Source organism: Garra rufa, chromosome 1 (assembly GCF_049309525.1).
Source record: "Garra rufa chromosome 1, GarRuf1.0, whole genome shotgun sequence".
In the NCBI taxonomy this organism is placed as follows: Eukaryota; Metazoa; Chordata; class Actinopteri; order Cypriniformes; family Cyprinidae; genus Garra; species Garra rufa.
In genome coordinates this window covers 48,646,096-48,671,104 of record NC_133361.1, presented here as the reverse complement: position 1 = coordinate 48,671,104, position 25,009 = coordinate 48,646,096, and the positions used below count along the sequence as shown (strand labels likewise).

The window sequence follows — 25,009 nt, the reverse complement described above, 5'->3', positions numbered from 1 at the left end:
TCAGCGTTTGGCGGGCACGTGGTCGGCGGCGCGCCTAAGTATCCTCGAGAGTGCGCATCAAGCTTGACAGCATAATGCGCGCTCTCGTGTTCTCCCGGATGCGTGTTTACTCAGTCTCCTCTCTCCACCCTTGAAATGAGAGAGGTACGGAGTGGAAGGGACATCGTTTTACAAGAAAACCTCCACGAACGGACATCCACGATCAAGACCGGACGACAAACGAGGGCAAAGCGCGAAGAGTCAAGGTGTAGCGCGTGGATAAATTGATTCGACACCAAGGTCAATTATCTTTCTATAAAAAAAAACTTCCGACACGGAGAAATCACGAACCTCTGAGGATGGAGCAGGCATACGGGGCTGGCAAGGCTGGTGGCACCTTCGATCCAATTACGTTCTTTCAGCAACCGCAGATTATTCTTCGAATAGTGTCATGGGTGAGAGTGATTCTACTAACGTTAATTGCATAATTTAAGCGCGAGCCCGAGCGTCATGTGATGACGAGTTAACGACTAGTAAAGCTTTGCCGCCTAAATGCACAATCTCTCCAGCTAATCTGCGCGTTCGCAATATATTGTTTTGTTTTTTGTTTATTTTCTGGTTAAACAGGCATGCACATTAAAATATGGAGATTAAATCCTATTTTAAAGTAATGCAGCGTGTACATCACATTGGCATTGTGAATATGAGACTAGAGCTGATGCTTATTTTCTTAAAATGTAAAGACTATTAGCTATATATATATATTTTTTTTTTTTTTTCTGAAACACTTAATTCTGATTGGACAATTTTGATATTCATCAAATATTGCTGTTAAATAACTCCAGGGCAACACTATATAACTAACCACTCACCTTATGTTACCTAGCTATACATGTTTTGTAAAATAGTAATTCCAATTAAATGTATTTATTTCTAAAAGGAAACAACAGCTCAAGACACCATTAATGCATCTTACATAGAAAATAAAGCATGTAGAGGTTTGGAAAGCAACAGCCAGGCTGTGACAGTAGCTTAAGAAGCTCAATATTCATAAAGGAAACTGGCAATGTCTACTGTCCTGTTACATTTACAGGGAAGGTTTGTGTCTGTTAACAAACTGAACAATGTTAAACAATTTGTTTCTTTGATCATTACCTGTATCTTGATTCAATCAAGTGGCTTCTGATTTTGGCTCTAGCGTGAATGAGCATTCGTGCACTATTTGCTGATAAAAATGTTTTGTGGAGGGACACATGGTGAGGGGGTGGTGGGAGATTAGAAGAGGGTGGCTGACGTGGGGGGAAGGGTGGGCAGGTGTCTGAATCAGCGATTAAGCCATAACTATGCAATAGGTGATCATTCAAGAATTGAAATTATTTACATGACACATAATGATCCTGTAATATCATAAATGAGCACTGACTCAGGGTTAATTTCTCATTTATATGAAAAAAAATGATTGGCAACAGAAATTAAATTAAAAAAAGATTGGTTCCACTTTATATTAGGTGGCCTTACATACTATTTACTAACGTCAGTAAATAAGTACAAGGTACTTATTGTGTTTATACTGTATTGCAAAACATTTGTTGCTCTTGAGGTGGGACACGGTTAAGGTTAGGGATTGGTTTGGTGGTTTGTGTAGGTTTAAGGTTGGGTTAAGGTGTAAGGGATGGGGTCAACAGTGTAACTATAAATGTAATGTACATGCAGGAATTTTAAAAAAATAAGTACAATGTAAAAACATGTATGTGCACAGTAAGTGCTTTGTATTAAATGATTAATTTAAATGTAAGTACATAAGGCCACCTAATATAAAGTGGGACCGCATTTTTAATATTTATTACTATTAGTTCATATTTTAATCATTTTGTCATGTCCTTTATTTTAATTGTAGTTATTTTATACTTTATTTATACTTAAACATATTTCAGTTTGCATTTTCAGTTACAATTTGTTTATGTAATATTAAGATTTTATATTAGCTTTAGTGAAATAATGAAATGTAGAATAAAAAATGTTTTTGTCGTAATCATGAACAACTGGAAAAGTCATGGAAGCTCATTGGTTTTGGCTGTATTGGATATACTGGAAAAGTTTGGGCTTTTTGATAAACCTATGATATATATTATTGATTATTGATTAGTTTGGTTATGTAGAGTCATTGTTCCTGCTTGGAGTGTCCAGAGTTCGACCAGACTGAGGTAGGGCTAGTCGATATGGCAAAAAATTAAAATCTGTTTTTTTCTTCTTCTTCTTCTTCTTTTTCAGAACGTTTAACCGATTCTCGATTTTTTATGATTTCTAACTAGTCAACTTAAAAAAGTAACTACAACATGATTCAAGTAACATTTTCTTTATTACAGTAGTATTTCTTCACAGGTTTTTTATCCGATTGTGCTGCTTTTCCATTGTTTTTCCTACACATTTGATGGTTGCACTCGTGTCTCTTGCAGCATCTCATGCATGAAATGGCATTCTTAAAACGTGGTGCTCAAGTTAAAAAAAACTCCAATCTTTCTGAATGTTTTTCCTATTCCACTGCCCACGTCGTGCATTCAAAGTAATTGATAAAATCGCCCAACCCTAGTTTGAGGTGGGATTTCCTGTTTGACCATCCAATAGGATAGAGAGTGTTCTGGGAAATTTGCATGCAATTATTGTATGGGTAGAAATCTTTTGGAATCCTGTGATATGATTAGAAACTATGCACCGAAATGAAAATTGTCCCATTATTTACTGGTTTTTAATGGGGGTTTTTTTGTGTGTGTGTGTGTGTGTGTGTGTGTGTGTGTGTGTGTGTGTGTGTGTGTGTGTGTGTGTGTGTGTGTGTTTCCCCCATGTATTTTGCCATTTTTTTCACCATTGCATAAATTAATTAGCCAAAATGTGCTTTTTACAGTTTTGTCTTGCTTTTCAAAAAAAAAATTAAAAATACAAAACAACAAGTTAAAAATATTTATTTAACATTGAACATTTTTAACATTCTAGTAGACATTATAGCCTACCAACAAAGCACAATTTAACTTAAAATTAATAAGTTAGACCATGTTTAAGACTCCGTTCTTGAATCAAACCTGCATTTTTTTAATGTACAAATAAATGCAGCCTTGCTGAGCAAAGGAGAATGTTATAATAAATGTATTAACAGAGCTGTTGTAATGATTATTATCATTATTTTTGTCTTACTTTTTTATTTTATTTTACAGAACAACAGTAAAATTACATTGCTAACATTTATGAATGTTGACTTTTATTTTGGCGGAAACCCACAAGAAGACCTCAGTACTACTTTTCGCTGACAGCAGCAGATTTATGACTGACTCTCATTACGCTGTTTCAGCGCAGATTTTCCTCGCGCATTAGACTTTGAACCCTGGCTAACCAGAGCACATGCAATTTGTGCGTATATTAGACAACATAACGTTCTGTAGTTTATTTACTAATAGTTTAAGGCCATTTCGCGATTTCAGTCATCATACAGTAACCAGCAACAACCACCTCTTTTTTTTTTTCTCATCGAAGACATGCGATGCAGTTCTAAACAGTCTCTTGCTGTCAGTGCTTGTAATGATTTTTGCGTCTTTCTCAGACAGTTTTAAAGTTTCCACTCTGCCGACATGTTTGCTGCATTAGTGTGCGCCTCTATTTGATCGTGTCACGTCATTGTTATACATAATTTATTCGGCCTTTTGTCGAACATTCGGTGCATCCCTATTAGGAACGATTCTTAGGGTGATGATTCAATTTAAAATTGCTTTTTTTGTCAAGTAAGTTTTGAATCTAACGCTTCCCCTGTTGCAAGCCTGCCCTGTGTTTTGTAAGCTGTCCAGATGCTGCACTGCTCTTACAGTTGACTGCAACCTTCTCTGTTCTAACAAAATCACTTTATTAACAAAAAATAGATTTTTAAAATCCGTGAATCGATTCGAATCAGCAGAAAATAGAATCGTGATTCATAAGTGAATCAATTTTTCCCCCACCCTTAAGTTTCCTTTCCCTTCACCTTTAATAGGCAACCAACTGTTGATTTGTCTGCATGTTAGTGTATGTATGTGTGCAGTCTGCTCTATAAAATCTTCCGGATGGATTGGAGGTGTGTTTGTCTGTTTCATACTCTGATTGGCTGAGTGAGTGCTGCTTCTGCGTTGGCATGACAACTGTCTGAGACCTTAGGCTGGATGCTAACAGGCTCACTATGAGGAAAATGAAAATGGATAAACAGTAAAAGGCATTAATGAGATTGCCTCTAAAATATTTCTGGATTTGAACCATTCCTGTGTATCCTGTGTCATATGACAGTCTGTCTTTCCTCTATGACTCTTTGTATGTAATTGCAACATTCTCATAAAGTAAACTCCTTAGATATGAATCAGTTCTGGTATACTATGATGAAAAGTGTCTGATTCAGGCTAAGACTCTTTCCTCATTTCTTGTTTGTAAACAGAGTCTCGCTTTAAAATTGATGATCTTTTGGATCTTTGACTTACATAAGCAGTCTCTTTCCCACAGGAACCCCAACTGACACATATTTCACAGTTTGAAAACATGAGCGTTAAAACACCTCTAGGCAAGAATCAGCAGTTTATTTATTTATTTCCCTAAGCTGTCGCACTGTATTCATCCAGCATCTAACTGCATTTTCCATCTAATCTGTTGTAAGGCTATCAAGTTTCTTTGATTCAGTACTCGATTTAAAAAAGTCCTTGACTGCAATTTGACTGTGTCAAGTAAAAATGGCGCATTCCACAGACAAGAATCCATGAAAGCATTTTTTTAGACCGTTTTCCAAGGCAAAAATCGTAATAAAGCATAATGCTATTGTGAATTCACAAACACTACTATTCAATTAAATAAATATATGCAAGGCAGGTTTATGCTGCGTTCCAGGCAACCCATTACCCGTGTTTTTCCAACCTTCTACCAGTGAAAGTGCGCTTGAATGGCAGTCAAACCCGTGACTTCCCACTCAGGAACTCGTACTAGATCGATTTACTCCCAGTTCCAAGCTGTGCCATTTTAAATGTATCCATCAGATTTGTAAGATAAATCATTGATAAACCTTTGCAAAAATAAAAGGATACATCAATATCTTTCTAAATATGCTAACTGTTCATTGTGATTTCAAAATAACAGCTCAAACCATTGCTCTGAGTTGTTTTGATGACCACATATTTAAGAAATGACAGTGGCCGTAGCATTTCTGTCATAAAGAAATGGCCCAATATTGAAGATTAGGTGGATATTTTAATTAAACATTGTTTAGCCAGCATCAATCATTACATCGCGCAGTAAAGTAAAAACAATTGTCAAGTCGTTCACCCAAATAAGGGTTAAAAAAAGGATTAGTTCACCCAAAAATGAAAATTAGCCCATTATTTACTCACCCTCAAGGCATCCTAGGTGTATGTGACTTACTTCTTCCAGACGAATGCAATCGGAGTTATATTAAAAAGTTGTTCTGGCTCCTTCAAGCTTTATAATTCAAGTGTTTCTTTTCATCAGTACAAAACAAGTTCATTCATTCATAATAAAGAAGTGCCTCACACGGCTCTGGGAATAAAGGCCTCCTGTAGCAAATCGATGCGTTTTTGTAAGAAAAATATTCATATTTAAAACGTAATAATTAGTTTAATTTAGCTTGTGCTAACAGTTGTACACAGAAGCAGCTCCGGGCGGATGACGTAGGTCGGATGCTGGCGTTGCACATGTGCCTGTGAGTCTCGTAAAATCCAACATTTATTTACAGGAGCAAAGGAAGCAAAGTTTCCTGACTTTAGCAAAGGAAAACTTTGGCTCCTCTCCTCTTGGCTTATATCATTTTTCTTTACAAATCCTTATTTTGTACTTCTAATTGTGACCATTGTTTTGTTTTGATCTCTTCACTGGGTATCTGCCTTCGTCACTTCTGAGAGGCGCATGCTAGAGAAAACTGATTATTACTTTTTAAATATGGATTTTTTTTTTTTTTTACAAAAATGCAACGATTCATCCCCGCTTTATTGGGCTTGTTTTAGACTGATGAAGAAAAACACCCACCCATTGCATTATAAAGCTTGAAGGAGCCAGAGCAATTTTTAATACACTGCAAAAAATGCTTTTCTTACTTAGACTTTTTGTCTTGTTTCCAGCCAAAATATCTAAAAATTCTTAAATCAAGAAGGATTTTCTAGATAAGTAAAAATTATTTTCTTGTTTACTTAGAACAAGCAAAATAATCTGCCAATGGGGTAAGGAAAATAATCTTTTTTTCTGTTTGAAATAAGATTTTTTTTTTTTTTACCCCATTGGCAGATTATTTTGCTTGTTCTAAGCAAAAACTCACTTATTTTGACTTGTTTTTTGCTGAAAACAAGAAAATAATTTTTACTTATCTAGAAAATCCTTCTTGACCACAAAAAAATTATAAGAATTATCCACTCAAATAATCGACAAGTACTCTATTGCCAAAATAATCATTTGTTACAGCCCTAGTCTGTTGCAATTTTTTTTTTTTTTTTTTTTTTACGAATATGTATTATGGTAAAAACCCTGCCTGTTCTGTCCTTTACATCCTTTAAATATAGCACGGTCATTTTACTGTAATCCGTTCTGGGACTAATGGCACAGCTGAATTCTGCTGCAGGGTGACATACTCTCCATCTCTATCCATATGTCCACCTTTTTTCCTGTGCAGTTATTACGTCAAGAGGGAAAATATAGTTTGCACAGCCTCTTTATCCCTCTAACAATATTATTATAGTTTGTGATTCATTTATTTCCTGGCAGGATTTTCCCTTGTCTGGTTGTGATATTCTGGCAATGGATCATGGGTTCACTCATGCATTATGTCTCATATTTAATCCGCATTTAATGTCTTGCACTAGTATGTACATTCAGAAGATTTAATTGAGTAAAACAGAATAACTGTATGAAAGTTTTATTAGTTTTAAATATATACAGAAATGTCTACCAATATTTATTTTTGTTAGCGTGTTTTAATATATGAATATTCAAAATGATGATAGAATCACAAAGAATCAGTTCAGTTTTGTATCAGTTCATTAAAATGGACAGTTTGAATCATGTGTCATATATCTCAGAATATACATATGAATATATTTCAACACTTTTGCTTTTGTAGTTTTTATCAGAGGGCTTATTTAAGTATCTTTGACATGAAGTATACTATTTACCAATGTACCAGAGCAGTTACAGTGCAGTTTAATTTAATTTTCCTGTTTATACCACAGCAGATCCATCGCTCTGCATACGACTGATGTTTATGAACATCCTAATCTTGTTTCTCCTATCATGGACACATGATTTCTGAATGCTATGCTGTGAAGCAGTGGTTAGGTTCACTGTGTGGGGGAGCACTTCAGATGTATAGGTGGTCTTCATCTGTAGTCTTATGACTCAGTCTCTCTCGCTCTCTCGTGATCTCTCTTTCCCCACATAGTGAACACAAGGTCAGGGAGATTAAAAGCGAGGGATTGGAGGGGGAGAGGAGAAAGAGAGGCAAAGCTCGGCAGGCATGTAACAGACCGAGAGAAAAATGATGAGGGGAGGTCTTTTTAGTGGTCGGGAAGACATCCTTTTAACAAAAACTTACACCATCCGGACCATCAGTGATGTGGATTGGTTGCTCTTTTCCATGCAATTACAATAAATGGACACAAAATGAATGCAAATGCAACATGAGAATCATAAAAATGGTCCATATGACCAATTGAAGTCTGTATTCACTCATCAGTTCATCAATGATTCATTCAGACTGTACTGATTTGTTCGTAACAGAATTCTCATTGGTTTTAAAGTGATGTTAGAGCATCGCTTATGAGCTGTAGATTAATTTTTCTTTATAATAGGTTTACTTGAACCTGTCATTGTCCTGCCCACTACCATTACACAACCAGCCACTGTGCTTTGTATAAAGAGCCCTGTTGAATAGCTGGACAGCTCTATTCTACTGTAATTCTCCTGCTTTCAAGGTGTTGATTGATTTATTGGTGGGTGAGCCATGGTTGCTGGCTCTAAAATAGTACAAGCAAAAACCAGCCCCAGCTGATATGTCTGGATCATTGAAGAACCATAAATTAGAATGAAGACCAATGAAAGCTAATCAAATATGACACACTGACCTTGTGGGATGTGGTAAACTCTACAAAATGTGACATATATGCAATATTTAGGGTAGGGTAGCACTTTATTAATCCACTGTGGGAAACAAAGTGAGGCATTACAGCATTAAACAAAAATCACAGAATGGGAAATTAAAAAAAATGCAATATAATACAGTAAAATATAGCGGGTTTATGAATTAATGTATGTGTTAAATATAGAAAATGTGCAAGAATGGGTTTGTCAGTTTTTGTTTTAATTTAAAGAGACTAGAAAACCTTATTGTCACAATATATAAACAAGGAGACAACTAGGACAAGCAAATGTTTTGTGTGTTTTTTACCAAGAAAGTAAGGTTTTACAAATTTACACTGTTAAAAAAAAATGTTAAACATTCAAAGCGCTCATTTCACAAGCACACATGTGCATGTGTAAAGCTCTGCTCCTGATGATCACAAGATCCAGATCCCGCGTGCTGCCTGTTACAATGCTTGCTTTCATGCACTCATTGGCCATAGGGCCTTGTGATCCAGACAGCTAATAAAGGCAGGCAAAACACTTGACCGCACACTTGAATTTACAGACTCGAGAGAGTGAAATGTATTACAAAAACCTTGCGTGTCTTTAGCAACACGTTGTCATGTGGACAGTCAGTAAGCAATGATACTGCTTTATCATCTCTAGCCTTACAATCATGTTTGAATTTACAAACTTACTCTCTGATATGTTAAATCAGATGTTGATTAAATTTAATTATTTCTTGAATCAGACTATATAGTCTATGCTGTGTTTTAGATTCACTAAAAAAGAACCAGGCTCGTATAGGCATGGGCCGGTATAAGATTCTGACGGTATGATAACCTTGGATAAAAATATCACGGTTTCACGGTATCACGGTATTGTAATTACTGCTATACAATGTTATATTTAAATGTCTGGGTTAAAAAAAGATTTTTTATTTTTTTTGCTGAACACAGTATATTTTATTTTAGGAAACATTTAGAACATTTTGTAACATGGAACATCAGGCAAAATAATTTAAATAAATAATTATATCTTCTTAATTAAATTAAATTTCAGTCACTTGTGTGAGCCTAAGGCTGCAGCTCAACAATAATCAACAAAATAAAATGTTCAAAAACAAATCCTTCTAAATGGAAAAAATGCAATAACTAATCAAAGCAAAAATATGACCATTAGTGACAGTTACAGAAATAAACAAATACTCAAAGACGTGAGAGCCATCAAGGTTTTTTATTTATTTAATTTTTATGCCATGATTTTGAAAAGATGTTAAAGGTGCACTGTGTAATAATTAAGATGATTTCTAGACAGAGGTGCAATAACTATGTTTTCAGGGGTGCTTAAAGACCTTAATGAACCATTATGTCTTTATTAACTTAGAATTATCAGCTTGTGAAAAAAACACTGACAAAATGATGAACAGGTAACAGTAATATTCACAATAACATAGTTTTGTTGAATGATTAAGTAAATATAATTCCGTAAATTACATTTTAAAAGAAACCTCACTATTCGTTGCTGTCAAAAAAAGGTGAGATTTTAATTCTGTATGGGCTTCCGTAGTTCTGTAAAGGGAGGGGTGAGCGGTGGACTGTTGTATTCACAACCTCGCCACTAGATGCCGCAAAAACCTACACACTGCACCTTTAACGTACCAGAAGGATTAAAAGCAAAGACGTGATTTCACTTTAACTTAATTGTTTTACTTATGTTCAATCACAGAAACGTAAGGTTAGTACATATAGTCTGCTATTCCCCGCTCTGTGTTGTGTGGGTTCACCTCCTTCGTCCATCCTGAACTTATATATCACTGCTGAGACAGACACACGCCTGCAGCACTAACCGGTGAGGGAGGGGCTGCATTGTTTTCGTTGCAGGGACGCACACACACAACCTAGTAGCGAGTCCTGCGCTTTCACTTTGACGACACAGAAAAGGCACATATCGTAGGAACGGTATAACTTTGTTTGTTTGCGGTTTTGAAACCGTGAATTTTTCAAACCGCGGTAAACCTTGAAACCGGTTATCATCCCATGCCTAGGCTCGTAAGAGTCGTTTGTTCATGAATCAGACTACACTTGTCGTGCTGTATGTGTTTTTGGGTGTGTTCTGGACCAAAAAGGAAAATATACATTCGGTCCTGGTCCACTTAGCGTTCACACTGGCATTTTTGACATAATACCGAACCAAAAGGACAGTAATACGTTTACAACCTGATTGGTCGGGTTCAGTGACAGATATTTTGTGACGGAACTCACCAAACACTCCAAACAAAAGGAAAAGGTGCGTTCGACTTAAAGCGGTTTTGCGGGTGTATGACAAGTACCCATACACTGATCATCAGCTCAGCGCCACTTTAAGTCGACTACACCTAATACCGTCTGCTAGACTAAGCATGCTCATTTTTGTGTGTATATGATTTTATTTTCACACAACCTTTACCTCCTCGTTGCTCGATGTTTGCCTTCTGCTCATTTGGTTTTGGATACACCGTTTAGCGTCGCATAGCATCGCATCTTGTCATTACGTCCAGTTTTTGGTTAGTTTAGAATATTTGGTCTGTGCTGCGTTCATATGTTATTCAAACCGCACCAGAGTTCATCTGGATGCGGACTGAGGCCCATCTTTTTAGTAGTTTTGGTCCGCTTGTTTTGTGCGTCAAAGGTTTAAATGGCAGCTTTCGCATTTACTCAAATGAACCGCACTAACAGAGCAATCGCGCCAGAGTTTGGTTTAATCAAACCAAACACGACAAGTGTGAACACACTCTTAGATTCACTATAAAGAAGCGGATCATATAAGCAACCCAGGCTCATGAAAACTTGTGACTGTATATACATTTCTGCAACACCGCAATTGCGTACCTTACCGCACGTTTCGTGGCAGTTTCAAAGTGAAATGTCCAGAGAATGGCACTAAAACACGTTCAATACATGACCGTGGCACATTTTTATTACATTTGGTACAGGCACATATTGCTGCAATTCAGAATTAAAATATCCTGGGAGTGTCGCTAAAGGTTAATGCTCTGTTGTGTAATATTCCCTACACCAAATCCAACCATAAACCTACCCAATAGTGTTAACAAAGTCAAAAGTGATATTAAAACACATTTGTTGCTGCAGCAGTGCTTAACTTAACCTAACTTTTGAGTTGTTTTGTTGAACCATAGTTTCACAGGGTTCGTACCAGAGCTCTTCATCTCTCAAGTGCAACGCTGTGTCACGTGAGCTACCGAGCAAACCTACTAATTAAGAAAAGTCATGCATATGAAGCTATATATGTGACAACAACATTCAAAATTATCAGTTCTCAAATCTCACAGGATGCAAAAATTGTTTTGAAGTCATAACATAATAATCTGCAAGTAATTGTGGGAAAAATTAAGCTTTGTTAATCAGAACTCTCTACATGTAAATCATACTTTATGTGAAAAGGAATACAAGTTGTTGGCATTTTGCTGCCTCTAGTGTTCATTTTAACTGGAAACTGCAGTGATTTGTACATATGGTTACGTTTTCTAGTTTTGCAGAAATGTGTATATATAGAGGCACGTATTTTCAGTGAGCCTATGTTGCATATAATACAGTGGTCATATATGTTTAATTCATTGTCATCAAAAGTCATTGTTTAAAAGAGTCAGTTGTTCCTGAATTAGACTACATTGGTCGTGATCCATATTTTTGACAAACAAAAAAAGATACTGGCTCATAGTGTCATTAGTTTGTGAATCAGACTCCATTGTTTGCATAATGTTCTTTTTACATTCATCCTGCAAAAACAAGTCAATGAGAGTGCATGACAGTCAATACAGACCTACAAAGCGTAGTCTTATACTATTATATTATACTATAGGGTTTGTTTATACCTAAAGTTAACCATAAGTCAGCCAAGATGATATCTTGTTTATATGTGCTTGATTAGATTAATAAACAGATTTGAATGAGCAACTGAACCTGTATCTTAGAAATTAAGTGTTTATTTGATTGGATGTTGTGAAACCCCTGAACACTAGTTTTAAAATACAGCTGATTCTCAGGATTAAATCATGGGCTTGTAGCTGACAATTAGAGAACAACTATGGAACAGTTTGCTGGTAGCCAAGAGCATTTTAACTTAATTGCATGAGTGGAGTAATGAAGTGTCTCTCTCTCACTCTCACTCTCACACATTCAGACATATTGTACAGATGCACAGGCCAGCTGTTAAAAACACCAGCCTTTGCCAAAATTGCCTCCGTTCTCTTGAAGATTGACTATACCTCTTTCGCCAAAAAGAGAACAGGGGCTCATCTGAATCCAAAAAGGCACTTATTTTATGGAAGTGTCAAATCTACCCTCCCTGTAGAAAATAAAGTAAGATTAAAAACAGACGTACACATGCTCAGTGCTTTCTGTGGTGATAGAATGCATCTGCATACAATAATTTCAGCAAGAACTTGCGGTTGGCTGCAAAGATACAATTTATTTGGTGGCAGAAAATGCTTGTTTGTTTACTAGTAAAGCTGAAATCAGCACTACAGTGGACATAAATAACATTTTATTAACTTTAATTGGCTCTGTAGGGTTTTTGGCATGATGCTTAACTCTGGGTTAATGTTTCTTTTTAACCCTGGACTAAAGATGCGCTCACATTTACCATTGTTCAGCAAATGTTCGCAGCCAAAATGCAGGCATTTTCAATCCTAAGGCTTACTTACTCATACTTTAGTATAACATCTCAGAAGACATACATTTTTGCCAGCATGGTCTGAAGATGATCCGAGTCAAATTTGGTGAAAATCTGACTAACGGTCTAGAAGAAGTTTGAAAAAGTAGGTTTTCTACATTAATCAAAATGGCGAACAGGAAGTTAGGCCAATTTCGGCATAATTGGTATCAATGTTCTCGTCCTGACCCAAGGAATATTTTGAGATCACCTTCATTACAATAAGCCATTTTTCTCAAAAGTTATTAGCATTTTTCGAAATTTCGTTATATCTTTTGGCCACAAGGTGGCGCTGGCCCAAAATGTTTTATGTACATTCAGGGCATGCTGCCGAACATTTTTGTAATTATTGTCGAAACAATACGCTAATCCGTTCTCAAGATACAGCATTTTAAAGTTAAATTCAAAATGGCCGACACCCAAAATGGCTGACCTGGGAAAATTGGATATGGTTCGACTCGGCATGCTCCTCCGAATCTAACAAGACCAGTTTTGAGATTTTTGGTCAAACCACTGAGAAGTTATAAGCAAAAATAGCCAATTTTCATATCTACTGACCACTAGGTGGCATTGTGATGAAACACCGCAGGTAGCCTCAGGTCATGCTTGTTATAACACACACCAAGTTTGGTTTCAATATTCCAAAGCGTTGCGGAGATATGGCCTCACATCCATTTTTGCACGTTTTTCGTAGAATTAATTAGCGCATTATTCGAGGACGGTTTGTCCAATCAACTTGAATTCCATAACTTTTTGCCATCATGGTCTGAAGATGATCTGAGCCAATTTTGGTGAAAATCAGACAAACCGTCTAGGACGAGTTCGAAAAAGTAGGATTTACAAACAATTAATTATAGAAAAAGAAACTAAACCTTACGATTTTTGAAATTTGCTGTTCATTCGACTGGGCATGACCCAAGGATTCAGAGAAAATTGGAATTTTGGCTTACGGTTCAAAAGTTATCAGCAAAAAGAAAGTGAAAGTTTGGACAAGTGGTGGCACTAGAGAGTTTGAGTTAGAGACTCCAAACTTGCTATGGTTAAAGGTGAGACTGTCTATTAGTGTGCCAAATTATACAACTTTCCCGCAAGCGGTTCTATGGGCTGCCATAGACTTGCGGCGGAAGAAACGGAAGAAGAATAAGAACGCCAACGGCTACAATAGGTGCCACCGCACCTTCGGTGCTTGGCCCCTAATAAAGTAGATATCTAGTTGACTGGCTTCTAGGTGCCTCAAACAAACCTCTGGCTTCTTTCAAAGATTTGATGCTACTAAACTGAACCTTTTCCAAATCTGGTGATTAGTTCTTCTTCAAAAGTATTAACCTAGTGCCTTGCATTTCACCTCTTCTCAAACTCTACTAATCTAGCTTACACTTAAGAATTGGTGTTGTGTACTATGGATACTGTTGGCTCTTGTAATGAATTGCTTGTTATGTTTAGCATTTCTAAGTTGCGTTGGATAAAAGTATGTGTTAATACATTTACAGTGAGAAACCCCTAAAACCTGACTAAGACCAAATAAGTGTGATAAGTCCTTATCACCTTTTCACTTAATTTTTTTCTTTATTCCCCTCCTCAGATCTTTTCCATTGTGATCTTTGGATGCATTGCTAACGAGGGCTATGTGAACCGTCCGGATGAGGTGGAGGAGTTCTGCATCTTTAACCGCAACCAGAATGCCTGTAACTATGCCGTGGGTATGGGAGCCCTGGCCTTCCTCTGCTGTGCCGCTTTTATGGCACTGGACGTCTACTTTCCTCAGATAAGCAGCGTTAAAGACCGCAAGAAGGCTGTGTTAGCTGATATTGGCGTTTCAGGTAGGCTGCCGATAGAATGAAGGTATTACATGTCAATATTTTATATCACTGGTATGATGTCTTTTTTACAAATCATACTAAGAAGTGTCTCTAAGAATGTGATGTTTCCCATATACAGTTGTTTTTAATGTCTTCTTGACTCAAAAGCACCCCTAGAGTCTAGATCTGAACTTCCGCTACTGCAGCATTATCTTAAGCTACACTGCCCTCTGTTGGTAAAATGTAACTTCTTCCAGACTTACAAAATACTAAACTTACTCAAATATAAATTGACTGTTTTGATCAGAGCACCATTAAAATATGCTATCACTCTGTTTTCGGTTTATTTGTATTCAATCAAAGGCATTTATTGTGCTGTTTTAATTGAAATGATCTGAAATTCTGCACCTTTCCTATTATTTCTCCAAGCCTTCTGGTCTTTCGTGTGGTTTGTGGGATTCTGTTTCCTGGCCAATCAGTGGCAGGTGGCTAAACCAGAAGATAACCCCCTCAAAGAGGGTGCAGACGCAGCCAGAGCAGCCATCACCTTCGCCTTCTTCTCCATATTTACTTGGGTCTGTACTGACTTAATCTTACTCTACCATCATTTTTCTTTCCCACAAAATCTAATTGATCTAAATCATATTTGATCTGCAAGATTCAATGTCTATATTTTTTTCTCTGTCAGATTTTTGACTTTATTATATAGATGATGGCTGGGTCCCTTCCGCTTCCCTTCCACAAAACCAGTCATAAGTAGCATGGGTATATTTGTAGCAATAACCAAAAATACATTGTATGGGTTAAAATTATCGATTTTTCTATTATGCCAAAAATCATTAGGATATTAAGTAAAGATCATGTTCCATGACATATTATGAAAATTTCAAAACTTAATTTTTGATTAGTAATATGCATTGTTAAGGATTTCATTTGGACAACTTTAAAGGTGATTTTCTAATATTTAGATGTTTTTTCACCCTCAGATTCCAGATTTTCAGATAGTTATATCTCGGACAAATAATGTCCTATCCTAACAATACTTATTTATTTAGCTTTCAGATGATGTATAAATCTCAATTTAAAAAAATTAACCCTTATGGTCCAGGGTCACATATACTTTTATAGTACTTATTAATATTTTGAATTACCTTTTATTTTTATGTTCAGTTTTCACTTAGTTCTACTTTAAGTAATAATAATTGTAATGTGCTTCAGTAATTTTTTTTAAACATACTTCTATATTGCTTTGATATTTTTTTATTTTATTTTAGTACTTAAACATATTTATTTTAGTTAGTTGTCACTGTAATATTTCAAATTTACATTCAAGTTTTTGAAGTTTTTCATTTACTAATTAAAATAATTAAAATTCTGCCACTAATTACTCACCCTCATGTCAGTCCAAACCCAAGTTCTTCATCTTTAGAAACACTGTTATTTTTGATGAAATCCAAAAGCTTTCTGACCCTGCATAGACTGCAAGGCCCAGAAAGGTAGTATTTTTATTTTATTTTTTTGGAATGAAATGAGGTGAGTAATTAATGACAGAATTTACATTTTGAAGTGAACTATCCTTTTAAAATGTATTACTTTGCAAGCATTTCTTGTATTCTTCTTAATTAATGACCTGTGAACATCAACCACTGTACATGACCTGTGCTTCTGATTCACATGGCTTCATTCAGTAATCTTCTTTCTGTACTTTGCTCTCTAGCCTCTTTTCCAGAGAAATTACTTATTTTCCCCAGTAATCTTTGCTTTGCTGTTTGCAGATTTCCTTCTAACCTCTAATTCCTCAAAGCTCTTCCCTTACAGAAACCACCCAGCTGCATTGATAAGATTTACCCAGTGTTGTTGAAATGTTATTCCCATCATTCTTTCTGTTAATCTTTGGCTCTGGCCGATCTGTTTTTCTTTAGGGTGTTCTTACGCTGCTAGGCCTGGAGCGTCTAAAGAAAGTCTCATTTGAAGAAGAATACAACAAACTGTTCACCCCTCATACACCACCTCCATTTGTTTAACATTTACCACAAACATGCTTATTTGTTTGCTATGCCGTAGACATCAACTACAGAAGCACCTCTCAAAAAATCCAACAGTCATGGATGCCAATGAAGACGTTTTGTTTTTTTGTTACAGTGCCATATCAAGCCCTGAACTTCTTTGTACGAACTGGGAAGACTTTTATTATACATATCTGCCTGGAATTATGAAATTATGACATGTTCTACATTGAGACAATCTAATTTTCACCTTTCCGTTTATTCCACCATTTATCATACGAGTAAAGAGTTAAAGGTACACTGCTTTTCAAAAAGCGGAAAATGAATACAATATAAATTAATACTTTTCAGTTGGCTAAAGGAAGCATTGATTTTACCAAACATGGAAGTAAATTCATTTATAATTTTAGAAGAAAAAAAAATGTTACAAATAAATGATAGAAAACTGTTATTTTAAATTGTAATAATATTTCACAATATTACTGTTTTACTGTGTTTTTAAACAAATAAATGCAGCCTTGGTGAGCATAAGAGACTTTCTAAAAAAAACTTAAACAAATCTTTCCAACCCCAAGCTCAATTAAATTAAAATCAAATGAAATTAAAATTGCAGTTACACTTTTAATTGACTAGAGGGCATCAGTCGCACATGCAAGGTTCAGCTGAGCTCATTACAGGATTGTTTTGTAACGTTATGTAAGATTGTCTACAGTATTTTGTAGCCTGATACATTGACCGACTTATATTACATTCTCATTCGCTTCTATTGTTGTCACGGCATTTCATGATCTTATTTTAATACCGTTTGTTTACAGTTGAGCGGCTGTTGTTGCTGGAAATCTTTGATGTAAATTTATCCTGTGTGGATGATCTTAAAATATATACTGGCAGATGTTGTTTGATTAAATTGTCATAGGTTTAACTTAAGTTCTGGTTTTATGATTTAGGTTTTCTAAGTGTATGTTTAAATAGTTTGGTTTTAAAGGTTATTGCTAAATGTGACCCTGGACCACAAAACTAGTCATAAGTTGCACGGGTGTTTTTGTTGCAATAGCCAACAATACATTGTATGGGTTAAAATTATCCATTTTTCTTTTATGCCAAAAATCATTAGGATATTAAGTAAAGATCATGTTCAGTGAAGATATTTTTTAAATTTCATACCATAAATACATCAATACTTCATTTTTGATTAATACTTTGCTAAGAACTTAATTTGGACAACTTTAAAGGCAATTTTCTCAATATTTATTTATTTTTTATTTTTTTAGCATCCTCAGGTTCCAGATTTTCAAATAGTTGTACCTCAGCCAAATATTGTCCTTTCCTAACAAACAATTCATCAATGGAAAGCTTATTTATTAATTTCCATGAATCCCATTCTTTTTTCTTTTTCTTTTTTAATGACCCTTGTGCCTGGTTTTTTGGTCAAGGGTCTGTAAGCTGACTAACCATCTAAATCTTTTATCTTAATCAAACTAATGCTTTTATCTTTTTTTTCTCTCCCTCTCTGCCCCCTCCTGTCATTCTCATTAACTCATTTAATTCTTACCTGATTTCCTTAACTGATACCATTTCATTCACTATTCACCATCAAAACGGAAAATTCCTCCTCCCCTGTTGCCATAATCCTGTAAATCTCATTGCAATCCCCCCTGATCCCACCCTCTCCTGGCATCTTAATTTTCCTAAAGGCCGGTCAAGCTTTTTTCGGATTCCAGAGGTACAAGTTAGGCGCAAGCTCATCTCTCTTCTCTCAGGACTATACAGATCCCAGCCAGGATCCTGCAGGAGCGCCTGCTGCAGATACAGAGTACACAGGATACAATGCTGACATGGAGGCTAATTATGACGGCTCTGGTGGATACCAGAACCAAGACTACTAAGGTCGAGTATAAGGATGTACACAACAGCCTTAACAAGCTAGGCTGACTTGGTTACATAGGGAAAACTAAATATTTGAGGTGAAAAGGACAAACAGGAACTTATTTTGGGTACTCGGGGTAGAATATGGGGACCATAGCAGGCTGACAGGAATTCAGGGGTTTGTTCGGTGCTATAAGAACCCCTTGTAGAATTAACTTTTGGTGACGATACATGATTAATGAGCGTTTCATTAAGTTTATAATGAAATATGATATTTTGCAGTTTAGAGACTGTGGCACATGATCTCTAGAAAGTTTTTGTTGTTGTTGTGCCACCAGGAATTTTTGCCTTCAGTTTTGGGTTTATGGGTTTGGTGTTGATCAAACTGATTAGTCTACTTATGTGTGTCCATCTGTTAACAAACACAGGACTTCAATGATTGGTTTAGTACTCTTAATACAAACTTGTGAAAAGAAATCTAAACAAAGCTGATGGAAATTTGTCTCTAAAACAGTCATAGAGTGAGAAAACCTAGCCAAACTAAATGTTTCTAAAGACCACAGTGTCTTTTTGTTGTAAAGTGTAAGTGCTTCAGTAGAATATTTTGTTAACCCTTAACCTGTCACTAGAACAGATAGTCAAACCAAAATGTACTCAGACACCTTTAACGTTTCTCACATTATCACAGTTAATTCACTGTAGTTTAGAAAATAGTAATAAAATATGACAAGAAATCAGAGTTTAACTGTGTCAGAACAAATTCATCTTGATAATGTCAGATAACTTTGATAGAAAGGTATGTAATGGATTACAATCAGCCAATAAACAATTCAGACAACTCTTAGTATGACAATATTTACTCGAATATCACTACTTTGTTGACCAATTACCAAGCAATGCTTAATTTTGTTCAGTCTGTGGTGTAAAAAGTTCCATGCAAAGCAAAACATGGTCAGGTCAAAGTGTCTGAATTTCTGGTCCCAAATTTATAAATTTTACTAGTAATCCACTGTATGAAGATTTTTTTGGGTATAATATGTCACAATTTACTTTATTGTTCTATCCTAACTTACTTAAATTGACTATAGTGTCTTGCACCCCCTAGTAAAAAAGTATCAGAAATTATATCTGGTGTCTGAATAATTTTTGGTTTGACTCTACTTCATTGATAGCTCTCAGCTGCCATTTTGTCAGTGTTCAAGGATCTTAAAAGATCATTTTTTAACAATATCATGTCTGGGATTAAATTAGTCTTTGCAATGTTGGCATCTGATGTACCAAGAGAAGAACAGAATGGTATGGTAATATTGAGAGCTGCTGAACTCTAATTTTTATTTAAGGTCTGTGTCTTTACAAAAAGGCAACATTCCATATGTAAAAAGGCCCCAAACAATATTTGGACTATTAAGCAACACTTAATACCATATATGTCTGTCATTGCATGAAATATCAAACCAATGGAATATATTTTAAAGAAAGCACACTTTCCAAGCAAAGCTTTTTACACTAAGTATTTTGTTAGGTTATAAATTCTAAACTATAGACATACTGTAAACCGTGGTCAAATTAACTACACTTCGCAGACAAAAAAGGACCATTGTCTGATGGCTATACTGCCCTCCAAAGGCAAAGCACAGTAACTACACATTTTGTCAAAATTGAGTTAAGGCTTAAAATGGACTTTGTGACAACTGTTTTGTCTTGTGGCAAAGTCTCTTGGTTAAATTGTGTCCCGTTTCAGAGAAACGAGAGTTTCAACATGTTTGACTAGCTGGTGTAAAAACTTTAAAGGCATTTTTTGGCGTAGTTACTGTACTTTGCCTTTGTAGGGCAGTATAGTGCAGCAATTTATGAGGGACAGTCCACACAGAAACCCCTTTCAAAACAGTAAGTTGCTGTTAGTCAACTGACAGATTCGCGTGACAAACTTGAACCCGATGGGAAATCTACGGAGGAATATTTTGCTCTCACGCAAAATTCAAGAAGACGCGAATTCCTTTTGAAATGACTGGATTTAGCGTATTTACGAGATGGCACGTCGTATTTAAGACGTCAGGTGCGTTCAAGACGTTTATTTGCGTGAAACTCGTTAATACGATCTATCCGATATGACTTGAACACACCATGTGTTTACTCTACTTGGACACCTGTGTGAACTTGAGGAGAAATGATTTAAAGCATAAACTAAAGTGTGAAGAGTCCACATTTATTTAGGGCCACTGTGCATGTCGTTTTCATCATGGTAAACGTTTACATTTTAATGACAGTGATCCAGACATAATGACCTTTGACTTTGTTATTGATGTCTTTTAATCGCGAATGTAAACGTGCAACACAAAAATTCATGAGACTTTGAAACACTTACTAATGCTTTATGATTTACTCAGAAATGTGAACAAAAAAGAAAACATGAAAAATGAGCACATTGTCTAAATATGACAAATTAGTGCTAATGACTAACAGAAGACAAATCCAGCCAATACCTCACAATTATGCTAGGAAGAACAGACTAATAGACTTCATTTCAATGCTAATGTGTCAAATCTTTAAGGCAAATGGTCATGTCATTATAATGGTCTGTCATTTGTAGAAATAATTTTCATAATTATGTATGCTAATGAGTTCCTTTGTAGCACCCCTAGTATTGTTCTCTAGCATTTTTTTTTCACCATTTCTTTTTTACATTTTTGATCATAGTTACACTGTAATAACTCTTGCACTAGAGCAGCAGCGTTGTGCATTACAGATCATTTATTTTTATTTTAAATTAAGTTATGAAAAAAAATGTTCATAATTATGTACCTGAATATATAAAACCAGCATATTTTTATTTAATGACAAATATGTAATATAATCAAGTACACAAAATATCTTTATACATTTATTACCAAAATAACTGTTAAAAACAATAATATTAATTGTGTATTTTGCATTTAAAGGTGTTGTAGAATAACAGTTATCCTTTCTCTGTTTAGGAAGTGACATTGTTTTCTGAATCAGGAAACTTTTTTCTCTTATTTGATTTCTTGTTGAAACTCCTAAAAAAAAGGAAAGCTACAAAACAATCAACATATTATATAAGTGATGTATCAGATGTGTTCTTATATAATGTATATGTGCAGTTATGGAGCTGGGATACAAAATATTGTAAATTCTTTTGATGTGGTGACTGTCCATTAACTCAATCACTAGGTTAAAATGGCTCAGTGTATTTTGTCCTGTCTTGTATCTTGCTTGTCTGGTAAGACGTCTGATATAGCTGACAATAAAAGAAATTGACTGATGGACTAGTTGCCTATTCTTATTTCTAAAAATCTCTCTCTCTCTCTCTCTCTCTCTCTCTCTCTCTCTCTATATATATATATATATATATATATATATATATATATATATATATATATATATATAGTTGAAGTCAAAAGTTTACATACACCTTACAGAATCTGCTAAATGTTAATTATTTTATCAAAATAAGAGGGGTCGTACAAAATTCATGTTATTTTATATTTCGTACTGACCTGAATAAGATATTTCACATAAAAGATGTTTACATAAGAGAAAATATGATTTAAAAAAAAAAACTGTCTGAGGAACAAAAGGCGTTTGTGGTTGGCCAAACTGAACCAGGACTTCCAGGACGAGAATCTAGACAACATTTGTGTTTGTTTTTATAATTTCCAGTCAGATAGGTGATATATTAGACTATAGACAGCATAAATTAGCAGAACAACGTATTAAGTAGTACAATAACAGTACTAATTTGTACGAAGGACAACCCCTAAACTTACCCCTTACATAAGTCGAGCAAGGTCGTACAAATTTGTACACTGAAAAAAGTTTTCACCAGATTTAACTTAAAAAGTTCAGCAGCTGCCTTAAAATTTTAAGGTAAATCAGTTTAAAACTACAAGTCATTTAAACTTATTACGCTAAAAATAAGTTGATTTAACTTGAGTTGAAATGACTTAAGTTGACTTAACTTAAAAACTTAAGTTTAGCAGCTGCCTTAAAATTTTAAATTGAAACTGGTAAAAACTTTTTACAGTGTATAAATTAGCCACCTTGTAAAAAGATGACCCTGTTCAAAAGTCTACAAAATCATAATCTACAGAAGCATCTTCATTACCAGAGTGATGTGACATTTCCTGGTTCTCATGCTTGTGTAACTCTACATGGCGCTACATATCCATACCGTAGTGTGCTGAGTGGCCACACTGTAGGAGAGGGACAGCACAAGGGTGAGATCAGTTCCTGTAATCGCCCAGTGCGTCACTGAGAGAGCAGTCAATGACAGACAGGGGACAGAATGTTTGTGTAACATGAGAATATGACTGTCCACAACCTCTGTCCACACAGCACTATATTCATCTGATGAGTGAATACAGCGTCAGCGCTCACTTGGTTTGTCACTGAACACATGACCACGCTTTTCCATTATAACTATACTTTATAGCAGTTGTTTGAGAAAAACAGAATGTAAGGTTACTTATTAAAATCTTTTACATTATTGATTAGTTATTAATGTAACCAGTGGTAGTTTTCAACGGTATCTCATGACCAATTCGAATGTATTTTACAAGGTGGCTAATTCCTATGAATTCGTACTACCTCACTCGACCTCTAGTGTATGTTTAGGGGTGGGGTTAGGGGTTGTCCTTCATACGAATTCCTATTTAATCACTGTAAGACACATGGATCGCTTTTATTTAGTTTTTCATTTTTTATTATTAATATTCACAAGCATGCTCACGATTTCGAAATATGTGCAAGTAAATATATTTAAAAGTTGAAACACTTTTATAATGACCGCGTTAGTTGATCTATACCGGGTGATGGGCACCGCCATGTTTGTTCGCATTGAATCCGAGTCGTGGGATTTACAACACGCAAATTCATCCTCTCCACCCGAAAGACATTAAAGTAAGTCTCTGGTGAGCTGGGAGAAGAAGAGAGTAAACTTTATAGTTGCCTACATAACCTGTATATGATATCAATAAAATATGTTGTCAGAATATATTTGTAAGGATCATTATTGCCGCTTCCATAGACATCAGTGTGTATTTTACAAACTATAAATGTATGGTTTTGCTAGTACTTATGTGTATTTAAATGTCTGAAACCTAAATGGTTGAAAACACTGAATAGTTGTGATAATATGACAAGCACTCAGCGCCTCTGATCTGGCTCAGCCCCAACCAAAGCGCCAAAACCGATTTGAATTCAGCAGTTGATCACTTGATGCGGCGAACATTCGAATCACACCAGTGTGATCGTACGCTTCAGGGATCAGCCAAGACAAATCACACCGGTGTGATTGTACGCACTAAAGGGTTAATCTGCAACCCCTTACAAAAATTAACCATGGTTCCCTTCCGAAGGAACTCAAACTGCGTCCTCTAGTATCCTCTAGAGGACGCAGTGTCTCGTTCCCCTTCTCAGGGAACCATGGTAAAAGTTTATTTTATTGTGGTAAAAGTGTAGTAACCATGTTTTTGCCGTATTGTTTACCGCTTCACTACAAATACCACAACTATTATTAGTGCAGCAAAACCATGGTTAATTTGTACCATGTTTTTTGGTTTTATTTGTAGTAAAACCATGGTTAATTTTTTGTAAAGAGCAATAAGTCAGTGAATAAATAAACATAATATAGCAGCATAGTAGTCTTTGTATGTGATAATTCATTTTAAACAATGTTTTTGAAAGAGATTATGTGTGCAAAAGAAGATTACCAGTACAGAACAGTTGCTGCCACATGTTTATAATCATCTGTCTGGTTCCAGATCCGAACACTGTTTAGTTTCCATTGAAAGCCTTTTGATGTCTGTTAATAGGCACATGGAGGACAAAATGTCATGCTATTACAATGTAATCAAGCATTTGGACATCAGCAACAGAATCCATTCAGATAATAACTACAAAGGAACATTTCTAAGACAAATTTGATTATAGAGCTTACATACAAGTGATGATAGATAGATAGATACACTGTAAAAAGTTTTCACCAGATTTAACTTAAAACCCTAAGTTTTTAAGTTAAATTAGCTTAAAACTACAAGTCATTTTAACTTATTACAATAAAAATAAGTTGATTTAACTTGTGAGTTTAAATGACTTAAGTTGATTTAACTTAACATTTTAAGGCAGCTTTTAAGTTGAAACTGGTGAAAACGTTTTACAGGATAGATGATAGATAGATAGATAGATAGATAGATAGATAGATAGATAGATAGATAGATAGATAGATAGATAGATAGATAGATAGATAGATAGATAGATAGATAGATAGATAGATAGATAGATAGATAGATAGATAGATAGATAGGAATGTGTCATGGAAATGTGAGTTGCTGGGGATTTCTTAGGTCTCATACACGTGTTCCAGCGCTGTGCTACAGTGTGTCTGTGAATGTTTTGATATATGGGTGTGTGAGTGTCGGGTGTCATTGTAGACAAAGTTCGGAGTGATTCCATCAGACAAAAATAGCAGCAGAGCTGTATAAAAGTCTGACACACGCTCCAGCA

At 35.5% G+C, this 25,009-nt stretch overlaps 1 protein-coding gene across 2 annotated transcripts; it reads left to right on the top strand.

The window, feature by feature from the left end:
• Positions 1-86: 86 nt before the first annotated feature.
• On the top strand, positions 87-21,767 carry syngr1a (synaptogyrin 1a). 2 transcript variants are annotated; one of them, XM_073842194.1, is made up of 4 exons: positions 87-434; positions 14,396-14,633; positions 15,042-15,187; positions 16,535-17,540. In XM_073842194.1, exons 1-4 carry the CDS (start codon positions 339-341, stop codon positions 16,634-16,636), a joined length of 582 nt encoding a protein of 193 aa, XP_073698295.1. In that variant the 5' UTR covers positions 87-338; the 3' UTR covers positions 16,637-17,540. The 2 variants fall into 2 exon arrangements, with proteins under 2 accessions (XP_073698295.1, XP_073698286.1); XM_073842185.1 differs by lacking the exon at positions 16,535-17,540 and adding an exon at positions 18,313-21,767 and having other exon boundaries at positions 92-434.
• The last annotated feature ends 3,242 nt before the right edge of the window (positions 21,768-25,009 follow it).

Coding starts and splice junctions, on each gene's coding strand:
- syngr1a (XM_073842185.1), top strand. CDS start 339: ATGGAGCAGGCATACGGGGCTGGCAAGGCTGGTGGCACCTTCGATCCA. Junction 435..14,395: donor TTCTTCGAATAGTGTCATGG/GTGAGAGTGATT, acceptor TCCCCTCCTCAG/ATCTTTTCCATTGTGATCTT. Junction 14,634..15,041: donor AGCTGATATTGGCGTTTCAG/GTAGGCTGCCGA, acceptor TATTTCTCCAAG/CCTTCTGGTCTTTCGTGTGG.